Source organism: Centroberyx gerrardi, chromosome 11 (assembly GCF_048128805.1).
Source record: "Centroberyx gerrardi isolate f3 chromosome 11, fCenGer3.hap1.cur.20231027, whole genome shotgun sequence".
Lineage (NCBI taxonomy): Eukaryota > Metazoa > Chordata > Actinopteri > Beryciformes > Berycidae > Centroberyx > Centroberyx gerrardi.
Window position 1 is genome coordinate 21669692 of NC_136007.1, and position 23957 is coordinate 21693648.

Genomic DNA, 23957 nt, shown 5'->3' on the forward strand with positions numbered 1-23957 from the left:
GACGTTTTGATGGCAAATGATATTAGATGCGGTTGCTTTGCTCCGCTACCTACAGCGTCTATTTGCGTGACACATCATAATTATGTTATTTGACATCAGAAGTACGAGCTTACTAGGAACACCTGAAGGCAACATACTTTCGACAGTCGTTCAATGGACAATTTCAGAAACTTTCCCGCTTACAATGAAATGTAATGTGTGAGTTGTAACCTGTGACTAACCTTTACGTTATATAGTTAATTCAATTATTACAGTTAAAAATGGTCATGTGATAAATTACCAACTAACGAGTTTTTGAGAATCACTTGAACGCGGCATCAGTGTCCACTGGTCCACTGCCAGCCTCCTCGTCATATCGCGATAGAGAACCACCAGGCCACGGAGCTAACGCTAGGCAACATGGCGGAAGGTATGAGATTGGCTTTTTTGACTATTTAATGGTACACTCCCTTTCATTGTGGTATGCGTGTTGAACTATAGGACCGAAGCAACTAGTGTCTAGGCAATTTAATGGACCATGCGTTTACTGCAGTTGAAAATACAATGCACCGCGTTACTCGTCTTGTCACATTCAGCTGGTTAGCAAGCTGTCGTTAGCTCTCGTTGATGTTGCTAGCTATATTTTATTTGACGGCTACTACGAGCTAGCCAAGCAAGTCAGAGGTGGTGCTGGGTTGGACTGCGGAGATCAAATTTAGTCTGGGCAGCTAACTGGTTAGCTAGCTAACTAACCAACCTAGTGTTAACTGACAGAATTGGCATGTAATGTTAGGAATGATTAGCTAGCTCAGACGTTTAAATGTCAACGTTATGGATCGCACTAACCTCTACTGTCATACATGATCTACTGTCTTAATAACACTTGAGTAGCAACGACTATGTTGTGCATGAAGCCATGAAGGCATGCTTGTTGTCGTTCTGAAGTGTCTGTTCTGAACAAATCTGTAAGGTTAGTGGTACGGGACAGGAGACCCCACAGGACAGGTGTCACTCCCTGTCAGGTATCATCTCCACCACTAGGAAGGAGTGGCAGTGCCAAGTGCACCACATACAGTATATGGCTTAGTCACAAGGGGATGTGTGCTCTGTGTGCCTGCTTAAAGAAAATCTACTTAAAAGCTTGAATCGAGAGAACGAGCAGTCCAGTCTGTGCTGTAAACCAGGCACTGCTTGTGGAGCTCCTCCATTGGCAATGAATCAGAAAGCAGATTGTGAGGACTTGTTGAAGTCCACAAAATCTGCTTTCTATCTCTTTCCTACAAAACAGAGAATGCAAATATCTCCCTGTAAAGTCACCCTACAACATCTGTCTTCTGTTGTCAATTGGAAATCTCTAGATAGTTTTATTATATAACAGCCCAGGGTCGTTTTTTTACTAAGTTTGGGAGAGACTAGATCATGGTCACACCTCTTGACTTAACTCCTCAGTATCATATGCTACATGCAAGTGGTGTTTTAGGTTGGATTTTTTGCTTAAATATAAATAATTCATTGTACATGGGGCCAGGCTATCAGAGTTGGAGATAAACCCTTACTTTATAAGCATCAGAAATGCACACAAAATAATAGTCCTGCAACATTAAAGTGGATTGTAGCATTATATGGGAATTGGTCCGCTGGTTGGTCAGTGCAGTTCTAAGCTGCTGCCCCAGCATACAGCCCTTCCTGTGTTGGGCTGATCAGGTGGTGTTGAGAAGCTCCCCCTCTGTTCCTCATGACCAGTAGCAATGCCAGTAACGGTTTACGAGGGAGGACAAAGTAATGTGCCTCCTCAGCATTCTGTCTTCACTAAAACTTTACTGGTTGAAAGGGAAGGAAATGGGCCTCAGTGAAATTATGTGCAGTCTTGGCTCAGGCATGAATCATGCTTGTGACACCAAGCTCTGTAGAAAGTCCTATTCCAATTAGAAGAAAGGGAAGTTATTCACCAAAAACACAATTACTCTTATTTGATTCTGTTACAGTCAGTTTTTAATAACATACATTTTGCTCCATGTATGCCATACACAGGGGGTTGCTTAAAATCTAGGGTTTTTGTGAAAGTGGCATGACATGGCAAAGTGCTCCTAATAAGAAGTTATGCTATGAAATATTGGGGTGGCTCAGCTGGCAAAGTGACATATGATGAACACTTGACTTTGTAGGTGCAAAATCCAGCTCACAACCTTTGTCACATGCCGTCTCCTCTCTTCCCCCCTCTCTTCCATCTTCACTGCCATAAGAATAGTAATCTTGAAAAATGGTTATGTTTTTAGCTTGTTGTCACGTGGGTGAAAGTGTTAAATTGCAGACTTTAAATTGGGAGACCTGAGTTCGATTCCCGGCAGGAATGCTTCCACAAAATTCAATGTTGCTGGCTGTTAGACTTAGTCTTATTAGAAGTGTGATGTAAGCCCCAAGGAAGCTTTAGAGCCTTCCAACACTGCTTTGGCTAATAGTCATATTGGTACAATTGTGTTTTGGAGTGTCTTTATTAGCTGTAGGGTAAAAAAGGCTTTAATTAGTCCAGTTCAACGCTATGTTCAGAAATAGTTCTTCTCTAACCTGCTTTTTTGTCTCCCTGCATCCTCTGTCTTGTCCTTCGTCTGTCCCCTTTCCCTTGACGTGGGACAGAGGAGGTGGCCAAGCTGCAGAAGCACCTGGCCCTGCTCAGGCAGGAGTATGTGAAGATGCAGCAGAAGCTGGCCGACACAGAGAGGCGCTGTGCCGTCCTGGCTGCTCAGACCCCTGGCCAGGCCTCTGCCTGCCCTGCCGCCGGAGACACCTTCATCAGCCGCCTGCTGGACATCGTGGGCGACCTCTACCAGCAGGAACAGTACAGGTGAGGGGGGTAGTCCTTGGGATGGATGAGTGACAGTTTTGGTGGAGGTTTTGAGGATCCAGCAGTCCTACAAATTTTATGATGGAGTTGGGTGTCTGTTACATGGTTAATTAATGAAGATGGGCTGTTTGTTACTTAGCATCATAAAACCTGAGTCTGTTTGCAGACATGGACCTACATATGATTACTAAAAAAATGTTTTTACTTTTACTAATAGGACACATACTAATTTGCAAATTATTCAAGCAATTAAGCAGCCTTCTATCACGGACACGTAACTTCCACACACATTGTGGCCCTTGACAGGCTAAAACCTACAGTCTATGGATAAAACCAACTGTAACTGCAAGTCATACATTTAAATTGTGGTGAGTGCAAAAGCCTCTATCATAAGTTATGTTTTTTCAGCAATAGGTCTACATGTTGTTTATGGGTACACTCAGTTTGTTCAGTAAACTAATCCAACAACAGCAAAAACAGCATTACCCAGACAAGTGGCAACATGTGCCAGTCTACCACTGTTGGAGCTATTTAAAGCTTTTTGTTGACTTCATAAATGATGATCCTCGACCTCTCCACCTCTGGCTATGTCTGTAGAAGAGACAGTTTAAAAGGAATTAAAATATAAAGAATTATTAAAGTTGAAAGGACAGCTAATGACTGTTTTTAGTTCTTGGTACTTTTATGCTCAGGTATTTTCCATAGACCTACATTATGTTTTGTTGATTGCAAACTTGCTGCTACAAGTTCAAGTAAACACGTTTCATAAGAGATTGCACAGGCTGTTTTAATTTCCATTTACCCACATTGTAATACGATGATTGATGTACTTTTTATCGATTTGGAAATATGCACTATTATGCTTTCAAATGTTGTATACTGTCCTCTTTAGATTAATGGTAAATGTAAGCAAAGCTAAAGATTTATTTCTACATTTATGAGAAAAATTGTCCCAGCCCATATATGGAAAAAATGTCCTGTAACATTACAAAAACAGAAATTCCTAGTGTCTAGTTTCTATATTATTGCAGACCTAGAACATTTTTCTTGTTTTTGAAATGCTGTTGTCAGGACTAATATTACCTTGGAAAATGGTTTCAGGTCTCAGTGATGAGTGTCTGTTGTTTTGCAGTGATCTGAAGGTGAAAGTCGCAGGGGAGAAGCTTAGTGCCCATAAGTTTGTGTTGGCTGCTCGCAGTGATGTCTGGAGTCTGGCCAACCTGGCCTCCACCTCAGAACTGGACCTATCTGGTGAGCAGCCCTGGTGCAACACTGTGTTAAAGGATTAGTTCACCCTAAGATGAAAATCCAGTCATTATGTACTCACCCCCATGTCAGTGGAAACTCCACTGAGGTTCGTAGGGCCACGAAACACACATCTTACTCAGCCCTTACAGTAGCAAGCACTTCTGCCATGTTGTAGAGTTCAAACACACGTGCTGCATGTTTGATGGTCCTACAGATTTCAGTGGAGTTTCAACAGACATTCGGGTGAGTAGATGATGACTGAATATTCATTTTGGGGTGAATGATTCCTTTAAGTAGACAATTAACATCACAAGGTCCATTATTGGACACAGCTAGCTCTGGTGAGGTTTTGGCCTTTCTGCCTACATTCCAATAAGCTGATCAGTTAGGTCAGCATAAACACAAGCACACTACTGATTGAACAATGTTAAACTAGTTCTAAAAATTTCTATCCATTGTTAATTTATGAAATCTATGTCTATTTTTTGTGTCATTTCCATGATTTACTAATGCAGCACATAAAACCTCTGAGTCATACTCCTAGTTTATCCAATTGTATCTAATAAATATATATATTTATTGTTTTGGCCTTTTCCCCTTTTCTCCCTTTTTACAATTGATTACTCTGTGCAAATTGCTAACTTTATCACATGATGGTTATCCAGATGCCAAGCCTGAGGTTGCCATGGCGATGTTACGCTGGGCATACACCGACGAGTTGGAGCTTAGTGAGGATGATGCCTTTCTTATCGACTTGATGAAGCTGGCCAACCGCTTCCAGCTCCAGCTGCTCAGAGAGAGGTGAGCAGGGTCATACACTGAAACGTGCTCTGTGGGCTACACTTCAGTTGTACCTGTCATTTCTATAGCTGCAATGTTACTGTCACATCTTGTGTTTCTAGTGTTTTAATGCATGCGGCTTAACTGCTTGAAAATGTATTTGTGTCTCCATTGGGGCAGGTGTGAAAAAGGCGTGATGTCCTCGGTGAATGTCAGGAACTGCATTCGCTTCTACCAGACGGCTGAGGAGCTCAATGCCACCACACTGATGAACTACTGTGGCGAGATCATAGCCAGTCACTGGGTGAGTCCCTCCAGGCAGAGTTCTTAAGTGGCTGATTGGGCAACTTGGGCTGTGTGTGTGTGTGAGTGGGTGGTAGCATACTTGTGTTGGGTGGAGAAGCGGTGGATGAATCACGTGTAATTTCTTCAGTGATGTACAGAGAGAGCTGTTGGACCATGCATGGAAAATTATACATTATCAGACCATCTCAATTTGCTCTGCTATTGATTTCTCTGTCTGGATGATGTGATAGCCTACATACTCCTCTTAACAATGTTCTTTAGTGTTTGAGGCATCAGGTATAATCATGACCCTGGCATTTATTTAGGAGTGTGCATGCCACCTCTGTTTCTCAGAATCAACCAGTAGTTTCTCACCTCAACTTGTGTTCCTCTGTGGGTTATTGCCCTCCCGTTTCCTCCCTTTCAGCACATTTAAGTTATGTTTTCTCCTGACTATGATGGACCTCATCGTTTACGATATAATAAATCTCTCGAGGCCATGACCGAGCGTTGGTCAAGGTTATGTTTATGACTAGGTTGTAGAAAATAATTGCTTATCTGCCACTGGCTTCTCACACCTCAATCTGCTTTTTTCTGCTTTTATTGGTTGAAACTCTGATCACCGCTTTTCACTGTGCAGGAGAGTGAAGAACTCTCAGGCCAAAGAGTCTGTTATACATTATAGAAAAAAAATAGAAATAAGTGTTTGGGTTTTCTAGCTTAAGAAAATTGGTGACACAAAAAAACACAATTTTTCTGTTGACCTTTTTCCATCTGCTGGTTTTACTAAGTGTGCCAATTCTGATATTTTTTCCTGAAGTCTTTATTTTTGTCCATTGATGTTCTCTTCCCAGGATGACCTGAGGAAAGAAGATTTCAGCACCATGAGTGCCCAACTCCTGTACAAGATGATCAAGTCCAAAACAGAGTATCCTCTCCACAAAGCCATCAAAGTTGAGCGGGAAGATGTCGTCTTCCTCTATCTCATCGAGATGGACTCGCAGGTCAGATCCATACGGCCCTTTACGAACAAAAAAAAACAAAACAGCAGTTGCTTTTCATTTGGCATTCATTACAATGTATCAGAGATTGGAATCAAAACACTTCTGTTCATATTTCCTGTTTTCAGCTTCCCAGCAAGCTGAATGAACTGGACAACAACGGTGACCTAGCACTAGACTTGGCGCTATCTCGTAAATTGGAGAGTATCGCCACCACTCTGGTCAACAACAAAGCTGATGTGGATATGGTGGACCAGAGTGGCTGGAGCCTCCTGCATAAAGCTATCCAAAGAGGTGTGGGGGAGTCACTACTTAAACATCACCTTTTCTATTACCCATGATGTAGCATGTATTAGTGTTTCCTGTAGACAAAGTGTCCAAAAACCTTTTGGCTCACCTGTCAAGGTCTGGTCAAGTAAAAAAATGTATCTGCCAAGAATAATTTTTACCAGCCAAATTAATTAATATACATTTTCCATAGAGAAGTGTTTTTAATGCTATTTCACGTACAGAATTGGGTACTAAAGTATTTAGAGTTTTGATTTAATAAATGAAAGCAATAAAGCCAGTTGATGAATTTTCATTGGATTTACCTTTTTCTAGCAGGATCACTTGTCCAGCTCTGGGAGGCCGCCAAATGAATGGAAAGGAAAAACTGCATGTATAGAAACTTGAACTTTGCTGAGTGCTAAAGGTAAATCCTTCTCCCTCCCCCTCCAGGTGACGAGTTTGCCTCTACCTTCCTGATCCGCCACTCAGCCCAGGTGAATGCAGCCACAGTGGGGGCGGTGGAGACCCCCCTTCACCTGGTCTGTTCCTTCAGCCCCAAGAAACACTCTGGGGAAGTGATGAGCGGCATGGCACGGATTGCAGAGGCCCTGCTCAAGACTGGAGCCAACCCCAACATGCAGAACAGCAAGGGCAGGTGGGTCACACAGCTTTCACCCTCTAAACCTATTTGGATTGCATGAGTCAGGAGTGTGATTGTTGGCTGCATTTTATGACTTTTTGTTGCATCAGTGGCAACATTAAGCCATAACTCTGAAATCTTGCCTTATAATTGGGTGGGGAAAGGTTTGTTTGGGTCACCTACACTGCAACAGTATGATGATGCTTAGGCTTTGTTTGTTCTCTTCTATAGAACCCCTTTGCATGAAGCTGTGGCATCAGGGAACGAGCCAGTGTTCAACCAGCTCCTACAGTGCAAACAGTGAGTTGTATTTGAGAACAGAAGGTACCCTGGTCATCATTGAACTCTGTTATCTGTCCTGGTGTAACCTGGTGTTATCTGTCTGTCTTGTTAGGCTGGACCTGGAACTCAAGGACCATGAGGGGAGCACGGCTCTGTGGCTGGCCCTGCAGTATATCACAGTGTCTTCAGACCCCTCAGTAAACCCATTTGAAGACGATGCACCGGTGGTGAACGGCACCTCGTTTGACGAGAACAGCTTTGCAGCCCAGCTCATCCAGAGAGGCAGCAACCCCGATGCACCTGACACTGCCACAGGTACGGCTTAATAAACTCACTCTACAGGAAGCCTGAATGGAACTGTGGCTGTGCCTTTAACACATTTTCATCATCATCTTCCTCTCCTTTCCTCCTCTCTCCGCTAGGAAACTGCCTCCTGCAGAGAGCGGCCCGGGCAGGCAGTGAGGCTGCCGCTCTGTTCCTGGCCACACACGGGGCAAAGGTCAACCATGTCAACAAATGGGTGAGTATTCACTTTAGGCACATCTCAGCCAAACAATGACATTGTTTCACTAAAGCAGAACCACATTTTGCAATTAATATTTATACATTTCACACATTATTGATGGGCAGCAGGGTGACGTAGTGAGTAGAGAGACTATCTGCATAGAATTTACCATTAAGAAATTATGTGGCTAAAGTGCATACCATGTAATGGTATGTCCCCACAGCGTCTGCAATGTCCCGATCCTGCCCCCCCCTCCAATTTCATTGTGTGGGCGACAAAAAGATATTAGTATAAAAAAGAATGTTTGTGCCTGCGTTGCCACCTTTGAATCTCCACAGTTGGAACTTCCAGTTTTACAGAGGCCTCTCTATCACATACTAGGACTTGAGAACTTGTGTTATGAAAATGTGACAAAATGGATAAATTCTCATCTGTTGTAAAAATGTTGCTTATCTCTTTACCCTCCTCTACAGGATGAGACCCCGCTGCACACAGCATGTCGCTCTGGCCTGGCAAGCCTGACAGCAGAGCTGCTCCAACAGGGGGCCAACCCCAATCTGCAAACCCAGAAGGCCCTGCCTGACGACACCCAGGGTGTGGCTCTGCAGAGCCCCCTCCACATGGCCATTGCTCACAACCACCCAGATGTGGTCTCTGTCATCCTCGAGCAGAAAGGTCAGCATGTCTGGGGGGAGTCTGAGGGACTTGGGTTTGTAGGAACACACTTGTGTTGTTTTAGTTGCGTGCAAAGCTAAACTACCTTTCGGATGGATTTGCACACTTGTTGCTCTTGAATGAAGGGTAGGTGTGTAAAGCAATGTCTTATACTACACTACGTGCATGGAATGTCTGATGTCCTTGAAGTTCCTCAAATGTATGCACTTATTGCTTCCTAATTCTTTTTTCCTGGTCCTATTGCAGCCAATGCACTTCATGCCACCAACAACTTTCAGATCATTCCAGACTTCAGCCTCAAAGACTCCATGGACCAGACTGTGCTGGGCTTGGCCCTCTGGACAGGTACACTGAAACAACATTACACCTCCGTTTATGGTGGAATTCTATCACAGTTATTTCTATCTGAATAAAAATGTCTCTGGATTGGATAAACTGGTTGCAAATATGCAAAGTGACATGTATATGTGATCCATAACATGTACAATGTGTCCCTGTCAGGTATGCACACCATAGCAGCTCAGCTGCTGGGCTCAGGGGCTTCTATCAATGACACCATGTCCAACGGGCAAACCCTGCTGCACATGGCCATCCAAAGACAGGACAGCAAGAGCGCCCTGTTCCTACTAGAGCATCAGGCGGACATCAATGTTAGGTAACGCCTGGGTTACACTGCAGCTGTAATGCATTTGTGTTGCTGCAAACTGAGCCATGAGGTTCTTGCATGGAAATATTTAGACGTCATTTTTGGTTGTAGAATTCCAATGCAAATTTGCGTTTTAACTTTGATTCCTGACAAAATGTTTTCATCACAAAATTTCGCTGTAAGCTAGCAAAAAAGGGGAAAACAAGCCGTTAAAGTTTATGCATATATTATCTACTCTTAATAAGAACAAATCCAACACGTGACACCTTCACTGAAACTTAACACATCTGCAGTGGAATGATGCAGGAGTAATGTGATGCTTGCCTAAGATGGGACCAGAGGCGGTTTAGGAGAAGGAAATAATTTTTCTAAAATTATATAATTAGAAAGGGCCCCTGAATGGCTAATTTATCAGACAAATTAATTTTAGGCATGAATTACGCTGTCTGCCAGTATCTAGTTATTTAATACTCATTAAGGGAAATTGTTTGGTTCTTACCAGTCTGGCATGTCTTAAAAAAAAACAAAAAACTGTCATTTTCTCCCCATTCCAGGACCCAGGAGGGTCAGACAGCACTGCAGCTGGCCATCAGTAACCAGCTGCCCCTGGTGGTGGATGCCATCTGCACACGGGGAGCTGATATGTCTGTGGCAGATGAGAAGGGTGACCCTCCGTTGTGGCTGGCCTTGGAGAACGGCTTGGAAGATATTGCATCCACACTGGTGAGACAAATGCATACACAACCAATTTAGAGGCAATAGGACCACTCTGGTCCATCATGAGTAGTTTATTGAAGATAAAATGAGATGATGCTTCAGAGGTGGACAAATTATAAGTGCATGTGGTTGTCCTCTGGGCAATATCAATATTGCAATTTCTTGCAATATTGATACCAGTATATTTTCATTATTGTAATGTACTTTTAATTTTCCCTCTGCCAGGTCAACTTCTTTGACAAAAAATCAGATCTATCTACGCAGAACAACTATACGTTGCTCCTGACATTTCATTTTCAGACCTCATTTGATTCAAGCTCACTTGTTAATCACTATCTGTATCTGCATCATCAAAAACATTCACATCTTGCTCTCCTGTGTTTTTTTTTTCTTGAGAGCATCATGTCCATGTATGTGCCGTGTCCCTTTTTAGCTGAGACCACCCAGTGATCTATGCACTCATCTGTATTGAAATCCACCACATTTAGATGGAAGTTGACTGCTGTTAATGGGACTCGGCTGCTCATCCTCACTGCTCTTCCTCTCACCTTGCTTTTGAAAGCCACTAACTCTGCACACTCCATCGGTGATCTCCTCAAAGAGTCTGTCCTTTTCTAGTAATTTAGTTTAAAGGAATAGTTCACCCAAAAATTTAAATTCTGTCATTATCTACTCACCCTCATGTCAGTTTAAACACTGCTGAAGTTTGTATGTCAATATAACACACAGCAAGTTAGCTGACGCAGCTCCCTGTCAGCCTTCTCCAAAACATCTGGATATCCACGTATCCTATGATACAGATGCTGGCCAGTTTCACCAAAAAATCTGCACCGTTCATGTGAGAATCTGCGAACAGAGTAGACTGTCTGGGAAATGAAGGTGTTCTCTTGCATTTTAACACCCCCTGCTTGTCCCCACTAGGTACGCCATGGCTGTGATGCCACTTGTTGGAGCCCAGGTCCCTCAGGCTGCCAGCAGACCCTCCTGCACAGGGCTGTGGATGAGAACAACGAGGTCTCAGCCTGCTTCCTCATCCGCAGGTCTGCCACTTGTCACTCACCATCACTAGATAAGGGCAAAAATCTATGCCAAGCAAACATCACAGATTATGTCTCAGTTTTTAGCCAGTTAAAATTGTGATACAAGAGAGAAATATAGAAACAGAAACATTTGCCAAACTTAAATGTCCATATGTTGATTATTTGAGTATATGCAACTGTTAGAGTAAACAGAGAGGGCATGTCACCGTAGTTTGTTGCTTAAAGATGGCCCTCTTCTTGAATTGCACTCTGTGGTTGTATTTTATTAGAATACAGCGTTGTTGTACTGTTGGTGGATGATTTGCAAAGGGGTTATGGTATGTTCAGGTCAAGATTATATCCAGCGCAGCTCCAATGGAGTTTGATAACAGAACATTTTTCAACTTTCTGAAACATCAACAGTAAACAGCAGGTTTTGGTATCAGTACCAAGAGCAAGGTCTCTTTATAGACTCACCATTTCGCACCGATGTTCAACAATCATACAGGGAGAAATCCATCGAAGAAGAGGCAGAGAGAACAATTTCTCCACTGACAGTAGCCTCAACAGTCCATAATGCAATGCAGCCACGAGACATATTGAGTTTTGAGTCTTGCTTTTTATCAACTGGAACCTCTCGCTCCACTATCGCTATCTCTATTGCTCTCTCCACCTACACAACCAACAGCTGAATACAACCAGGTTCTCTGGGAGTTGTGGAAAGTCATTCAGGAAAATGTATGAAATCACCAACTGGAAGTAGATGAGGCAGGTTGAGGGGAAAGTGGGTTCACCAAAAAAGTTAATTACAACACTTCATCACCAAATAACTCCTGGAATGTATCAAGATTGATGATATCTAACAGTATAGTCGAGTATCTGAGGGTGAATTTTTCCTTTTAAGGTAGCTGTGTATAGGTATGACATCACAACATGTCTCATTTATGGGTAGACAGTAGTGGTTAAAAAAATGGTGGTTTAAAGGATAGAGAACATATTAATCCCAACCCAAGGGGATTTACTGACCTGGTATAGAGAACAACCAGTTTGCTTCATTAGTCTTTAGCCTTTATGTTAACCTGATAGAGGGAGCTAGCTGTCTAACTCTCTGCCTGTCCTCATCTATGTGTGTGTAGTGGCTGTGATGTGAACAGCCCCAGGCGGCCAGGCCCTAATGGGGAAGGAGATGAGGAGGCCCGTGATGGACAGACGCCCCTCCACCTGGCAGGCAGCTGGGGACTGGAGGAGGTGGTGCAGTGCCTTCTGGAGTTCGGAGCCAATGTCAATGCACAGGTCCGTCCCACCCTGTCACTGGGCCCAGCTTTCTCTGATACCACTCACACTTCTTCCTCGCAGAGAGCCTGCCACTAAAACATACAGTTAATGAGCGGTTACGACATGCATTTCAACTCATGCCCTTTTCTCAGTGTTTAATCCCAGTGTGTGTCAATTTCCCCCAGGATGCAGAGGGCCGAGCTCCCATCCACGTTGCCATTAGCAACCAGCACAGCGTCATTATCCAGCTGCTTATTTCCCACCCGGACATCCGTCTCAACATACGCGACCGCCAGGGCATGACCCCCTTCGCCTGTGCCATGACCCACAAGAACAACAAGGCTGCAGAGGCCATCCTCAAGAGGGAGCCGGGCGCTGCTGAGCAGGTAGCACTCAGATTGTCTCTATCCACAGGGATCGATTAACACTGGTGTAAAAGAAGTGCAGCTAACTGACCGCTCTGTGTATGAAGCTCATCTGACTCTGACCTTTTTCTCTCTGTCCAGGTGGACAACAAAGGGCGTAATTTCCTCCACGTGGCCGTGCAGAACTCCGATATCGAAAGTGTCCTGTTCCTCATCAGTGTCCAGGCTAATGTCAACTCCAGGGTTCAGGACACGGCCAAGCTCACCCCTCTCCACCTGGCTGTCCAGGCTGGGTCTGAGATCATTGTCCGCAACCTGGTAAAACAGCAGAATCTTTTTGGTCCTCAGTATTTACTATTCATGCCAATTTAAGTATTGGAATAGTGGTACAGTTGATAATGGTGTGTGTGTGTGTGACTGCTTCCAGCTGCTTGCTGGGGCCAAAGTAAATGAGCTGACCAAACACAGGCAGACGGCCCTGCACTTGGCCGCCCAGCAGGACCTGGCTACTATTTGCTCTGTGTTGCTGGAGAATGGAGTAGACTTTGCTGCTGAGGATGAGAATGGCAATAATGGTAACTTATTACATGTTTCTTTTTTTTCTTTTTAACTGGGGATTCCCCAGTTGATAAAATGGTGACCAAAATTGACCCATTTTCATTCTAAACAACGACAGATGATCAATCAGCTTGAAGGCCTGTTGATGCTCTGATCCCTCATTCAACTCCATCATTCTTGAGAAACAGAACAGAAGCAGAACAGCTGAGCTATCAGCTCTTAGCCATCATACAATGGGTTGCATGGGTTCTTTATTTAGCAGTATGAACAGAATGTTATACCCCCATATCAAATTCAAAGTAAGGATTGTCATTCTTTTGATGGCAGTACACTGCATTTTTCTTTTACAAAAATATTACTCCAAAGGTAAATAAAAGCACATGGAGGCACTGTACACTTTTTTTTCTTCTTTGTATATTAACACTGGGCTGGTTTTGGACTGGTGTCTACAGATATTGCTTTTTTCAAGTAGGTCAATAGTATCAACTCCAAAAATTCCAGTCAGAGCTTCTCTAATATATGTGGTGTTGTTCATCTTTATTACTGTTTTTTTGTTTATTTTCCCTTTGTTCATAACATTGTGTTGTCTTTGTTCCTCCTGTTCCCAGCTCTGCACCTGGCTGTGATGCAGGGTCGCCTTAATAATGTCCGAGCCCTTCTCACAGAGTCCAACATTGACGCTGAGGCCTTCAATCTCAGGTACACTCGGTCTCTTAACAAAAACAAAAAAAATGGTAACAAGATACAGCAAAGAAAAGTAGAATAAAAACAAAACAGTAGAATATAAACAAGAATGTAGCAAATAGGGGTTAGATAAACATGCAACCGACAGTTCCAACACTAGAGCATAAGCTTAATGTAAGTCTCTGTAGACTTGTGACTCCTTATTTCCTTATCCTCTGATTGTTTCGTCTGCCCAGGGGTCAGTCACCAATGCACGTCCTGGGGCATTATGGGAAAGAGAATGCTGCCGCCATTTTTGAGTTGTTCCTGGAGTGCATGCCTGAATACCCTCTGGACAAACCAGATAATGAAGGGAACACAGGTAGAGGAACCTTTGGATTCATCACTGTGTGACTGGAATTGGCTTGCTTGATTGTTTCCATTAGTCAAAGTAGAAGAGTAGTCCTCATTATAAAGTGAAAGATGCTCTTGCGATAGAATAAACATTTCCTGATTATCTTGCAGTTCTGCTTCTGGCCTACATGAAAGGAAACGCTAACCTGTGCCGTGCCATCGTGAGGGCCGGGGCTCGGCTGGGCGTCAACAACAATCAGGGCATCAACATCTTCAACTACCAAGTGGCCACCAAACAGTTGCTCTTCCGCCTTCTAGGTCAGTTTTCTAACAGTTACCATATTCTAAACACAAACAAATCTAAACACAGTTGAAAAGTTCGGTAATAATTCAGTGTTTTTGTTGGTTTAGATATGTTGTCCAAAGAGCCCCCATGGTGTGATGGGTCCAACTGCTATGAATGTGCTGCCAAGTTTGGTGTTACAACACGGAAACATCACTGGTTAGTAGTATTTTTTTTATATATATACAGTACTGTGCAAAAGTCTTAGGCACCCTAGATTTTTTTATATACATTTTGTCATAGATGTTTATGTATTTGTTTTCTGCATTAGTGTGTCAGTGACTGCTCTTTATAGTAATTTTTTTTTTTATATTTAGAAACTTTTCATTTCATTATTTTTGAAAGCATCTTTGCTTTATGGATTTTTTTTTTTTTTATATGTGCCTAAGACTTTTGTACAGTACTGTATATGCAATAGATAATGATTTTTATTTATTGTTCATGTTTGCATATTGTGTGAAACTATTAATCCTCTGTCTCCTCGACTTTTCACTCCAGCCGCCACTGTGGGCGCCTGTTGTGCCACAAGTGCTCTATAAAGGAGATCCCCATCATCAAGTTCGACTTGAACAAGCCTGTGAGGGTGTGCGACATCTGCTTTGATGTGCTAACTTTGGGTGGGGTATCCTAATGCAGCGGCCCGGCTATCCTCCACCCTCCCACGCTGGCCACGCCAGGCCCAGCTGGGCACCGTTTGTCAGGCTTGCCAGGAGAAGGGACATCAGTAGCAGGACATACTAACAGGAGATCCCCAGACAGTTATGGACCACCACCTCTATACTATTCCAGTCTATGAAAAACTATTAATGTTCTAGAGGGACTTTTCAAATAGAAAGTGAAAACATTGTCTGTTTTTTTTGTTTGTTTGTTTTTGATCCAAGTATCATGTGAAAGTGAAAATGAAAAGCTCACCAGATCGGTGACGGCGGGACTGAGTTTGTTGGACATGGAGATGTTAATCAGGTTGTCTTTCCAAGCTCAATGACGTTGATAATGATTAGATCTAGTTATCACTAGCAAGCAATTGCTGCGCACAGTCAGTTCAATTCAGTGATGAATTCAATGAAACATGTATTGGATTATCAAATCAGCTTTCAGAGGGGTTTACCCTGTTCTCTGGTGGGGAGTTGATAATGGATCATTTCACCTTCAGGAGCTTTCTCGCTTTGTGACCTTCCCACTGATAAACACTTTATGGCACTGCATGAATACATACATGAGGGAGCAGAGGCTGCTGCCGACCAAGAGCAGAGTAAACCACCTCTGAATGTCAAATGCCCACAGATCACTGGATTCTGGAGGGCCGTGCTATCGGCATGTATTTTTCTCATAACCCTTCATCTTTCACTTGTCCATCGCCCCAATTCTGTATTGACTGGGTAAAGTGTGACAGACCAGTAGGACTTTAAGGGACAAGACTTGAGCTTTGTTTTGTTTTTTTTGATAAACAGAGGTTCCAGATGTGTTCATATCTACTTCAATCAGAGATTCAGAATTTAATTATAAGATTGACACTGTATTAATTTACAGTTACAGGTGAGAGATGACACTACTGGATAAATATGTGAAATGGCTTATGTTAATTACTCATTTATAAAAGGTTTTTTTCCACATGGTTGGTACATGGTGTACCATTTATAAGCATCAGACCAAGTCATTTAGTGGTAAAGTGCAGTTTTTAACTCGGTAAATGAGGAAAATGTGATCTGAGAAACCCTTTTTTTTTGTATCACAACAGTGGAATATAAACATTGTCCCAAAAACAAAATAATAATCTTCATGAAGTTACAAAAATACCTATTATGCCTATGCATGTCATATAATTTGTAGCCTTTACATGTTATTATTGTCATAATCATGAATCATGTTTCCAAAATCAGTCACCAAATGATTACATTCCATTTTTGACCTGTCATGAGGTCTTCGTTGGAGTTGTGAACATGATCCCTTAATGTTGCCTCAAGTCAAGTTATTGTCTTGACCCGTCATATTTAATGCTTCTTGATTTCTAAGCCTAACAGGTGCACTTTATCAAGATTACATGACATTTCTGATCATTATGGAGAATGTGGAGTGGAGGGATGGCCAGGCAGTGGGGCCACTTTAGGTATTGTTAAATTGTACAGATAAATGTGTGATATTTTTGACCACTACAACTGTTTTGTACTTAATGCAGTTTGTGCTTGTCATTGTGACAAACTTAAATCTTGCCTCTGTTAATCTTTTATGCACATTGTTTAATCTTTTATGCACATTGTATTGTATCTGTATGCTCAGATATCTAGCCTGTTTCTTCCTGGTGTATCCTTTTAGAGAAAGGGAGGACAACTTTACATAAAGGTCATCAAAATAAGAATAAGGTGTAGAGTTTTCTTCTTTCTACCTCTATCCTTGTCTTCACTTTAGGTGATTTAGATCATGTTTGTGAACAAGTTCATCACTTGGATTTCCAGAAAAAAGTCCCTGAGTTTCAGACTGTGGTGTTGACAGGAGTCTCATGACTAGCTCCATATCCTCTGGGTCCGCTCAGAGCCCACTACTCTCCGATCGGACATGAGTCAGCATGTGGAGAGCAGTCCTGGTATTCCTGCAGGTTGGGGTTTTCCGCTGTGGAGGGGTCTTGTACACACACACAGCGAGAGCCGCTGGAGCCAGGGGTGAAGAGCTTCCTGGGGACACCCGTCCAGTCTCTTTCCACTCCTCCACTGGAGAGAAGCAGAACAAGGGCTCAGTATTGATCATGGTGCATACCAACTGCGCCCACTAGTGTAAGACATGCTCCATTACAGGTAAGCAGCAGCAGCATCATTACATTGCATCCTCATACCTTCTAGGCCTCTCTTTATTTGATTAGGCCAGACTGTCTGCTTACAGAACTATTTCAATACCTCTTAGAGGAACACCAAACCCTTCCTCCCCTGGCAGCACTCCACTCTGAGTTGCATGCTGGGAAGTGTTCCCTCTCAGCCTGGGACTGGGCCTTGAGTCTCTGGCCCTCTGCTAGTGATGCCTCTACCTGTAGCAGGGCCTCTGTGGGCTGCCCACTGTCAGTGTAGAATCGGCCTGTTACCCGACCTAAAACACAACACATGGGATAGGTTGGTATTTTACAAATGGAGATGGACACCAATATGAGTAAATAATGTAAAAGATGTAAGTCAGTTGTAAAACATCATATACCCCACCTACAGGGTTGTAGTCTTTCTGATAGAAGGCTAGCCAGTCATACAGGGCCACCACCTGCAGCGGGGACAGACCAGACACATCATCTGTCTGCCCACTTTCTGTGAAATCACCAGTGATGAAGGCCAGCGAGGCATCTTTACCTGAAAATGCACACATTTTATCAAGTTTACACATGAGCTATTGGATGTTTATGTGCTTTTGTTTGTTGATTTTATTTCATGTTTCTGCTTTTGGTTTCTCTTCCCAGTTATGCCTCTAGTCTGGTGACAGTGGTGGGACTGAATGTCATATCAATAATACAAACATTAAATTATCACTCTATAGGCTACTCCACTGTTAAAGTAAATACAACATGGACATTATATGAGAGAGGAGGAGTCACCTGTCATAAAGTGATAAGCACCACCAGGTCCATAGTGCTTGTGTCCCTTGTTTACATCAAAGACCTGCCCAAGTATAGCCAGGTAAAGGCCCCTGCTGCCTTCCTCCCCGTCGTACAGTGATAATTCATGCCTGCTTATGAGCCGCACAGGTGGCGCTTGGGGCAATTCATTTCCAAATTTTGTGGACCAGTCGCGAGGAATAAATAGCACTGCCAATAACACGGATAAACACGCGAAAAATAAAAAGCCAAACATGTTCATTCAAGCTTCCCCATCAATGTATTGCACTTGCATCACATCAGATTCTAAATTGAAACAGTGACCAAGCAGGTATTTCCGTAATTGTGATCGGTACCGCGCATGCTCGAACTACGACGCAAATGACGTAGCAGCCTGGTTGACGTACTGTACGTCAATGCGGTAGTAGTGAACGGCAGAGCTCTAGGTTAGAGGTCTGTGTACAGACCAGCATAGCTGTTTCAAAACTGACTCCAACTGGGCCGCAGAGAATTTAGGGGAAGCCCTAGGTCGCTGAAACCAACATGGGGAACGCAGAGAGCGGCTGCGGAGGAGGCAGCGGCGACGAGGAAGACGTTGAGACAGAGAGCCCCGGGTTCGCGGAAGACAGTCCGGCCTCTGCGGCCACTGGCGTCGGCGTTGGAGGCGGTGCAGGCTCCGGCTCTGGGAGAAGCGGAAGGGGATCGAATAACCTCCCGGTGCCAACCGGTGGACCACCCAGCCCCGGGGTCCTCTTAGAGCAAGTGAAACTGAGGGAAGCGGCGGCTCGGATTAGCGACTCAGGGGTCGCCATTCCAGAGTCTGTCCTGGCCGGGAATGAGGGTGTACTGGTGCGGTGGCTGGAGGACCGGTTAAGCCGAGGAGAAGAGTCTGTCAATGTGGAACAATTTTGTGAAATGTTGGAGAGCAGAGATGCTCCGAGAGATGAGTGTGAAGAGGTATAATGTGTGCCACACAGCAAATCAAATGTGCCTGTCACTTGAGTGATTTGAAATGTCAACTATGTCATGCCTATCCCACATATGGGGATAGTTGGCAGCCATTTATTTCCTAGTGATGTCGGCTGTAGACATAAAATACCCTGTTACCTTCTGTAAAAATCTTACAGGTGTGTGACAGACACGATGATCTGTCAGTTGGCAGCCACCTTTGCTTGTCAGGTCCATTGTCATTTGGGTTTCAGGTTTGGCCTCTTACAGCAAAACAAGCTGCTTTGTTGTCTGTAGGCCTACATTTGTTGTTCAGCCAAAGGTTGTGTTAACTAATGAATGAGTGCATTAGTCTGTGTTTGGCTTTGTGTGGATGGACATGGAATGCCATGGCTATGCTTTAAATACCATAGCCAACATTGCCTCCTCAAAAAATCCAACTCTTAATTGCTTTCACATTTGATAGAACTACCTGTCTCTTTCTTGGAAAGAATATTTATGAAATGTAAACGTAAATTATACATTGAAGCAATATCATACAAGAGTGCTGTCATAACAACCTCGCGTGTGAGATTGCTTTTATACAACAGTGTATGTAATTGTAATGTAAACAAAGCTATTTATCAAGTAATGGTAATTTGAGACAACAGATTGTGATTTTTGTCTTTTATTTGTCAGTTCTCTCAGAATTCCATTACCAAGTGTTGCCAAGCAACACATAAAATGTTTAGGCTATATTAGAACAGCTTTAAAGCAGAGTGATGCATATAGTAAAATGTCCCAGTGCTGCTATACTGTATATCAGCACTCATGGAATGCCTCCTGTCCAGTCAAATTACTTGACGGGAACTAACTGTTGTATAAGATAGGCTAATCAGTTATCAATCCTTTTGTGTTGTCATGTTTGTTGTCTCTTGTCTATGTCCTTCCACAGCTTTATTGCATCCATAGGGTTTGTTGTTGGTGTGCTATGGGGCTAATATTGTCATAAAGTTTAGTAGCCTGGTTTACCTTGTCTTTGTTCCTGTTTCAGGCCTTTGGTCAGTTTGATGCAGAGGGGGATGGGGTGGTGGATGTGGAGAGCATGCTGATGGCTCTGAAGAACTCCAATGGAGCTAATCTACAGGGAGAGCTGAGTCATGTGATAAGACAACTCCAAGCATGCTCCCTAACCCCAGGTAGGAGAAGTGATTTGTTTATTGTGATGAATAAGGTCAACCTTATTTGAATAGAAGGCTAGGTGTTGTTGACAAGTGGCAGAGAAGTTAACCTAGAATCTGATTTTTCAAAGTTGTGTTCATTCCAACACTACTACTTCTATTTCTTCCCAGGTTTTGTTGATATATTCTCCAAGTCCAAAGACCGGTTAGGGGCACATGCCTCCAAGATCCTGAAATTCCTGCACAGGAACCGTATTCCCAGCAGTGCCATCCCTTTCCCTCTCTTAGAGGGCTACAACAGTATCTGCACCATGAGGTCCACTGTGGTCCAGGATTTCTTGGAATTCCTCTTGCAGAAGGAGAAAGGTGAACACCAGAGATTGGGATGATGGGCATGGCCAGCCAGTGTTGAATGAGCAATTTGAACTACATGCTGTTCTCCAGACAATTTTAAGGATGTGGCAACATTAAAGACATTATATCCAGTAGTTCAAAACTGTCAGACAATCCTCATAGTCTGTCTAATTAGCCTCTCAATCTGTTCTTGTTCCTCTCAGATTTAGATATCCAGTACAGAGCAGAGCTGAACCGTGATCCCGAGGTGGACAAGGTCAAGGTGGTCACACAGTGTTACAGCGCAATAGAAGCCTCATCCAACGTCACAGACATTTACAAGATGACTAACGGGGAAACTGCATCTTTTTGGCAGTCGGACGGCAGTGCACGCTCGCACTGGATAAGGCAAGAGCGTCTGTTCTGGCACATGTGTGACTCAAGACTTTGCGACTGACTGCTCACCCGCACCGATGTATCTGATACTTGACTTGTGGGGTTTTTGTTCCATATACCATCCATTTTAAAGTGGGCTCTTGTCCCTTTGGTGTTCCCAGGTTAAAAATGAAACCAGATGTGGTGTTGAGACGTCTGGCCATTGCCGTGGCCTCCAACGACCACAGCTACATGCCTCAGCTGGTGTCGGTGGCCGTGGGTAAAAACCGGCGCTCCCTGCAGGAGATCAGAGACGTCCGCATTCCCAGCAATGTCACAGGCTACGTTGCCCTCTTGGAGAATGCCAACATCACACACCCCTGTGAGTCACCATATATCAGTCTGTCTGGCTTGCTCATTTATCATGGGCTCTTGTGTTGTTAAATGTGATCCTTGATTGATCCCCTTAGGGAAATATATTTTTGCTTGCTCCGTTCCAGTGAAGCTAGAGTGCAGTTTTAGCTACAGAACAGCGCCCCTGAGTTCAGGGATAGTTGAGTGGTTAAAGGTAGTATATAGTTCACCCAAAAACGAAATATCTACTCACCCTCATGTCAGTTGCAACACTGAAGTTTGTATGTCAATATAACACACAGCAAGTTTGCTAGCAGCTCCGTAGCAGCCTTCTCCAAACCAACTGGAGTGAATGGAGACCGTGTCTTCAAAAAAGGGCAAAAAATTACCATGAAATTACTCCAAACAGCATTTTTGCATCATCGGTGTATTAACGACGTTATCTCTGCACAAAACCCCAGACATCCAAATCAACATCAAGCGCTGCCTGAGCGACGGATGTGACACGCGGATTCACGGCCTGAAGACGCTGGGCTATCAGATCACCAAGAGTAAAGAAGTGTCTGTTTCGGACGCCTCGGCCATCTGGTACCTGTCTCTCCTCACCTCCCTGGTCACCGCCTCCATGGAGACCAACCCCGTACTGGCGCAGACTGTCCTTCAGAGCACACAGTGAGATGCAACTCTGATGCTTTTTATAAAGGAATCTAACATCGTGTTTTAGAAAATCATTGCTTGTGTACGGTAAAAGTTTGTTACGTATAAAAGGGGTGCAACCAAGTTATGCAGACAATCATGAAGATGTTGCGATCTCATTGTGTTTATTTGAGACTTGACCAGTGCTGGTGTTCTGAGGTTTTGTGTCTTGTTCTTCTCCTAGAAAAGCCTTACGTCACATGCCACCGTTGTCCCTAACACCGTCATCCACCGAGTTCCCCAAGTTCTTCTCTATGAACATCCTGGAGGAGGTGGATGGATTTCTCCTCAGGATAGCAGAGTAATGACCCACCCTCCTCTGGGATTACATCAGCACACTGACCTATCATTGCCACACTGAGCTCATCATGCTGACATCATGACAATGAGTAACAGGCTAAAATCCAAACATTGATCCAATGGGATGATGACACACTATCTCCATTCCATTTGACATAGAGAGCAGACCTTTATCAGAGACAGGCCATAAAGTTTTTTTGGCAGGTCCACAGTATCCAATATGCCTAAAACTGATCACCACTACTACTGTAAAGAATTGTGCTGCTCAAATTTATATTTAATTGCCTTTTTAGGATAACTGTAACTGAAAAATAATACTGCATATGCAGCTGATGTCAGATATCACTACCACTAATAAAAATAATGATGATGGTGATGATGATGATGATGATGATGATGATGATGATGATAATAATAATGAATATCTGGCTGAAATAATCATGCCAAACAATTAACTACTTTTTAAAGCCACATTGCTCCTGCCAAAGTGGTTTTGGCAGGAGCAATGCAGCATAGCAATCCAATCCAATCCAGCATGTTCCACTAGATGCAATTTCTCTTTTTGGTAATATATTTTGTGATATTTTAGTAATTTTAATGATATTTTAGGCTATGAAAATAGTATGAATGTAGACTCCTTTCTGGTAATTCTGACATTTTATTTACACTGCTTTTATCATGGACTGGCCTTTAGTCTGGCCTTTATTCACACATGCACACAACACTTACCAGCTATTGTTCAAACAATGGAATTGTTGCAGCTGCAATAGTTTTTATTTGTATGCATTATTTGGCTCAGGTTTAGTTGTAATTTTGGACCACAGAGTGGGACAGTGGTCTTGGGCCATATTTCTCCCTTATTGATAGACACAGAGGTAGGCTATAGGTTACAGTCATGTCAAATTGGTTATTCAATATTTCAAGATTGCTGTACATGCCAGTCTTGAAGCTCTGTAGCAGGAGCATGATGTTTTGAAGCTGGATGAGCCTTTCACTCTTCACTTGTTCAAATTCAGCCCAACTGTCCTCCATACTGTTTCAGAGTAATTTTGAGACAAGCGTAGTCACAGTGTTTGTGGGTAGCAGACTAATCAATGCACATTTGGAATCTTTGACCACATATGAAAAATGACGACTTTATTGAATATACTTAGTCTGTCCAAATACCTTTGGCACCCTGAAATAGACATTCCTTAAGTGTTTATTTTGATGTGGCTGAAAATACCCCAAAACTTTCTGCACATTAAACAACATTGTCATTGTATCATTTACCATCCAAAGTAATGTAGAGGATGGAGTCAAAACCTCAAAACATGTGTTGCTGTCTAAATACTTTTGGAGCTCACTATATACTAACTTTCATTTGTTTCTTTGTTCTTGTGAAGCTGCTGTGTGAGCCCTGATGCTGAGTTGACCCTGCTGGCCTTTGCTCTGGCCAGAGGCAGTGTGGCCAAAGTGCTCCAGGCCCTGTCCTGCATCAGTGATCACCTAGAGACCGAGTACAGAGCCTCGTCCCTCATCTCCTCTATGGCCTCCGTTAGGCTGCGGCTGCTCTATCGCAATGGTAATGTGACCAGCCCTCCTCCGCTGCCATTGGCAAGGGGAGATTTGAAACCGTAGACTTAGGAGATTAAGTGTACGGCCTACAAGAAAGAGATGCATTAGTGGACTGTAGAGTGGAAAATCTATTGCAAAGTTGCAGTGCGGTGTTAGATCAGACCATTTTATGAATTAGAATTATAATATGTATGGAAAATGATCAGATGTTTACCTGTG

The 23957-nt window shown here is 43.3% G+C and overlaps 3 protein-coding genes across 5 annotated transcripts in view; 2 read left to right on the plus strand and 1 right to left on the minus strand.

Moving 5' to 3' along the window:
* The first annotated feature begins 369 nt into the window (after positions 1-369).
* ankfy1 (ankyrin repeat and FYVE domain containing 1) lies at positions 370-16155 on the plus strand. The gene is made up of 25 exons (XM_071900978.2): positions 370-409; positions 2614-2821; positions 3954-4072; positions 4735-4870; positions 5030-5153; positions 5989-6138; positions 6264-6429; positions 6856-7060; positions 7277-7345; positions 7440-7642; positions 7750-7847; positions 8306-8507; positions 8754-8852; positions 9009-9162; positions 9708-9876; positions 10792-10910; positions 12026-12182; positions 12350-12550; positions 12671-12847; positions 12957-13104; positions 13696-13786; positions 14008-14132; positions 14276-14422; positions 14516-14606; positions 14946-16155. The coding sequence occupies exons 1-25, from the start codon at positions 400-402 to the stop codon at positions 15076-15078; spliced, it is 3501 nt and encodes a 1166-aa protein (XP_071757079.1). The 5' UTR covers positions 370-399; the 3' UTR covers positions 15079-16155.
* A 791-nt stretch (positions 16156-16946) lies between these two features.
* Positions 16947-18271, minus strand: cyb5d2 (cytochrome b5 domain containing 2). Its single transcript, XM_071900986.2, has 4 exons — positions 18016-18271; positions 17633-17773; positions 17336-17522; positions 16947-17152 (listed from the first exon to the last, which is right to left on the minus strand). Exons 1-4 carry the CDS (start codon positions 18269-18271, stop codon positions 16984-16986), a joined length of 753 nt encoding a protein of 250 aa, XP_071757087.1. The 3' UTR covers positions 16947-16983.
* A 234-nt stretch (positions 18272-18505) lies between these two features.
* zzef1 (zinc finger, ZZ-type with EF hand domain 1) overlaps positions 18506-23957 on the plus strand; it is a 35063-nt gene continuing 29611 nt past the window's right edge. For all 3 annotated transcript variants that reach the window (XM_078286584.1, XM_078286586.1, XM_078286585.1), the window contains exons 1-8: positions 18506-18972; positions 19997-20141; positions 20295-20489; positions 20681-20864; positions 21014-21213; positions 21647-21857; positions 22066-22182; positions 23567-23745. In XM_078286584.1, the coding sequence (XP_078142710.1) occupies positions 18559-18972; positions 19997-20141; positions 20295-20489; positions 20681-20864; positions 21014-21213; positions 21647-21857; positions 22066-22182; positions 23567-23745 (1645 nt within the window). In that variant the 5' untranslated portion in view covers positions 18506-18558. The remainder of the gene's footprint in view (positions 18973-19996; positions 20142-20294; positions 20490-20680; positions 20865-21013; positions 21214-21646; positions 21858-22065; positions 22183-23566; positions 23746-23957) is intronic.

Bases quoted from the DNA above. Each gene is read 5' to 3' on its own strand.
- ankfy1 (XM_071900978.2), top strand. The intron at 12,183-12,349 runs GTCCGTCCCACC...AATTTCCCCCAG, and splicing joins GAGCCAATGTCAATGCACAG to GATGCAGAGGGCCGAGCTCC. The intron at 14,607-14,945 runs GTTAGTAGTATT...TTTTCACTCCAG, and splicing joins ACAACACGGAAACATCACTG to CCGCCACTGTGGGCGCCTGT.
- cyb5d2 (XM_071900986.2), bottom strand. From the start codon at position 18,271: ATGTTTGGCTTTTTATTTTTCGCGTGTTTATCCGTGTTATTGGCAGTG. The intron at 17,774-18,015 runs GTGACTCCTCCT...GTGCATTTTCAG, and splicing joins TGCTTATCACTTTATGACAG to GTAAAGATGCCTCGCTGGCC. The intron at 17,523-17,632 runs GTGGGGTATATG...GTTGTGTTTTAG, and splicing joins GAAAGACTACAACCCTGTAG to GTCGGGTAACAGGCCGATTC.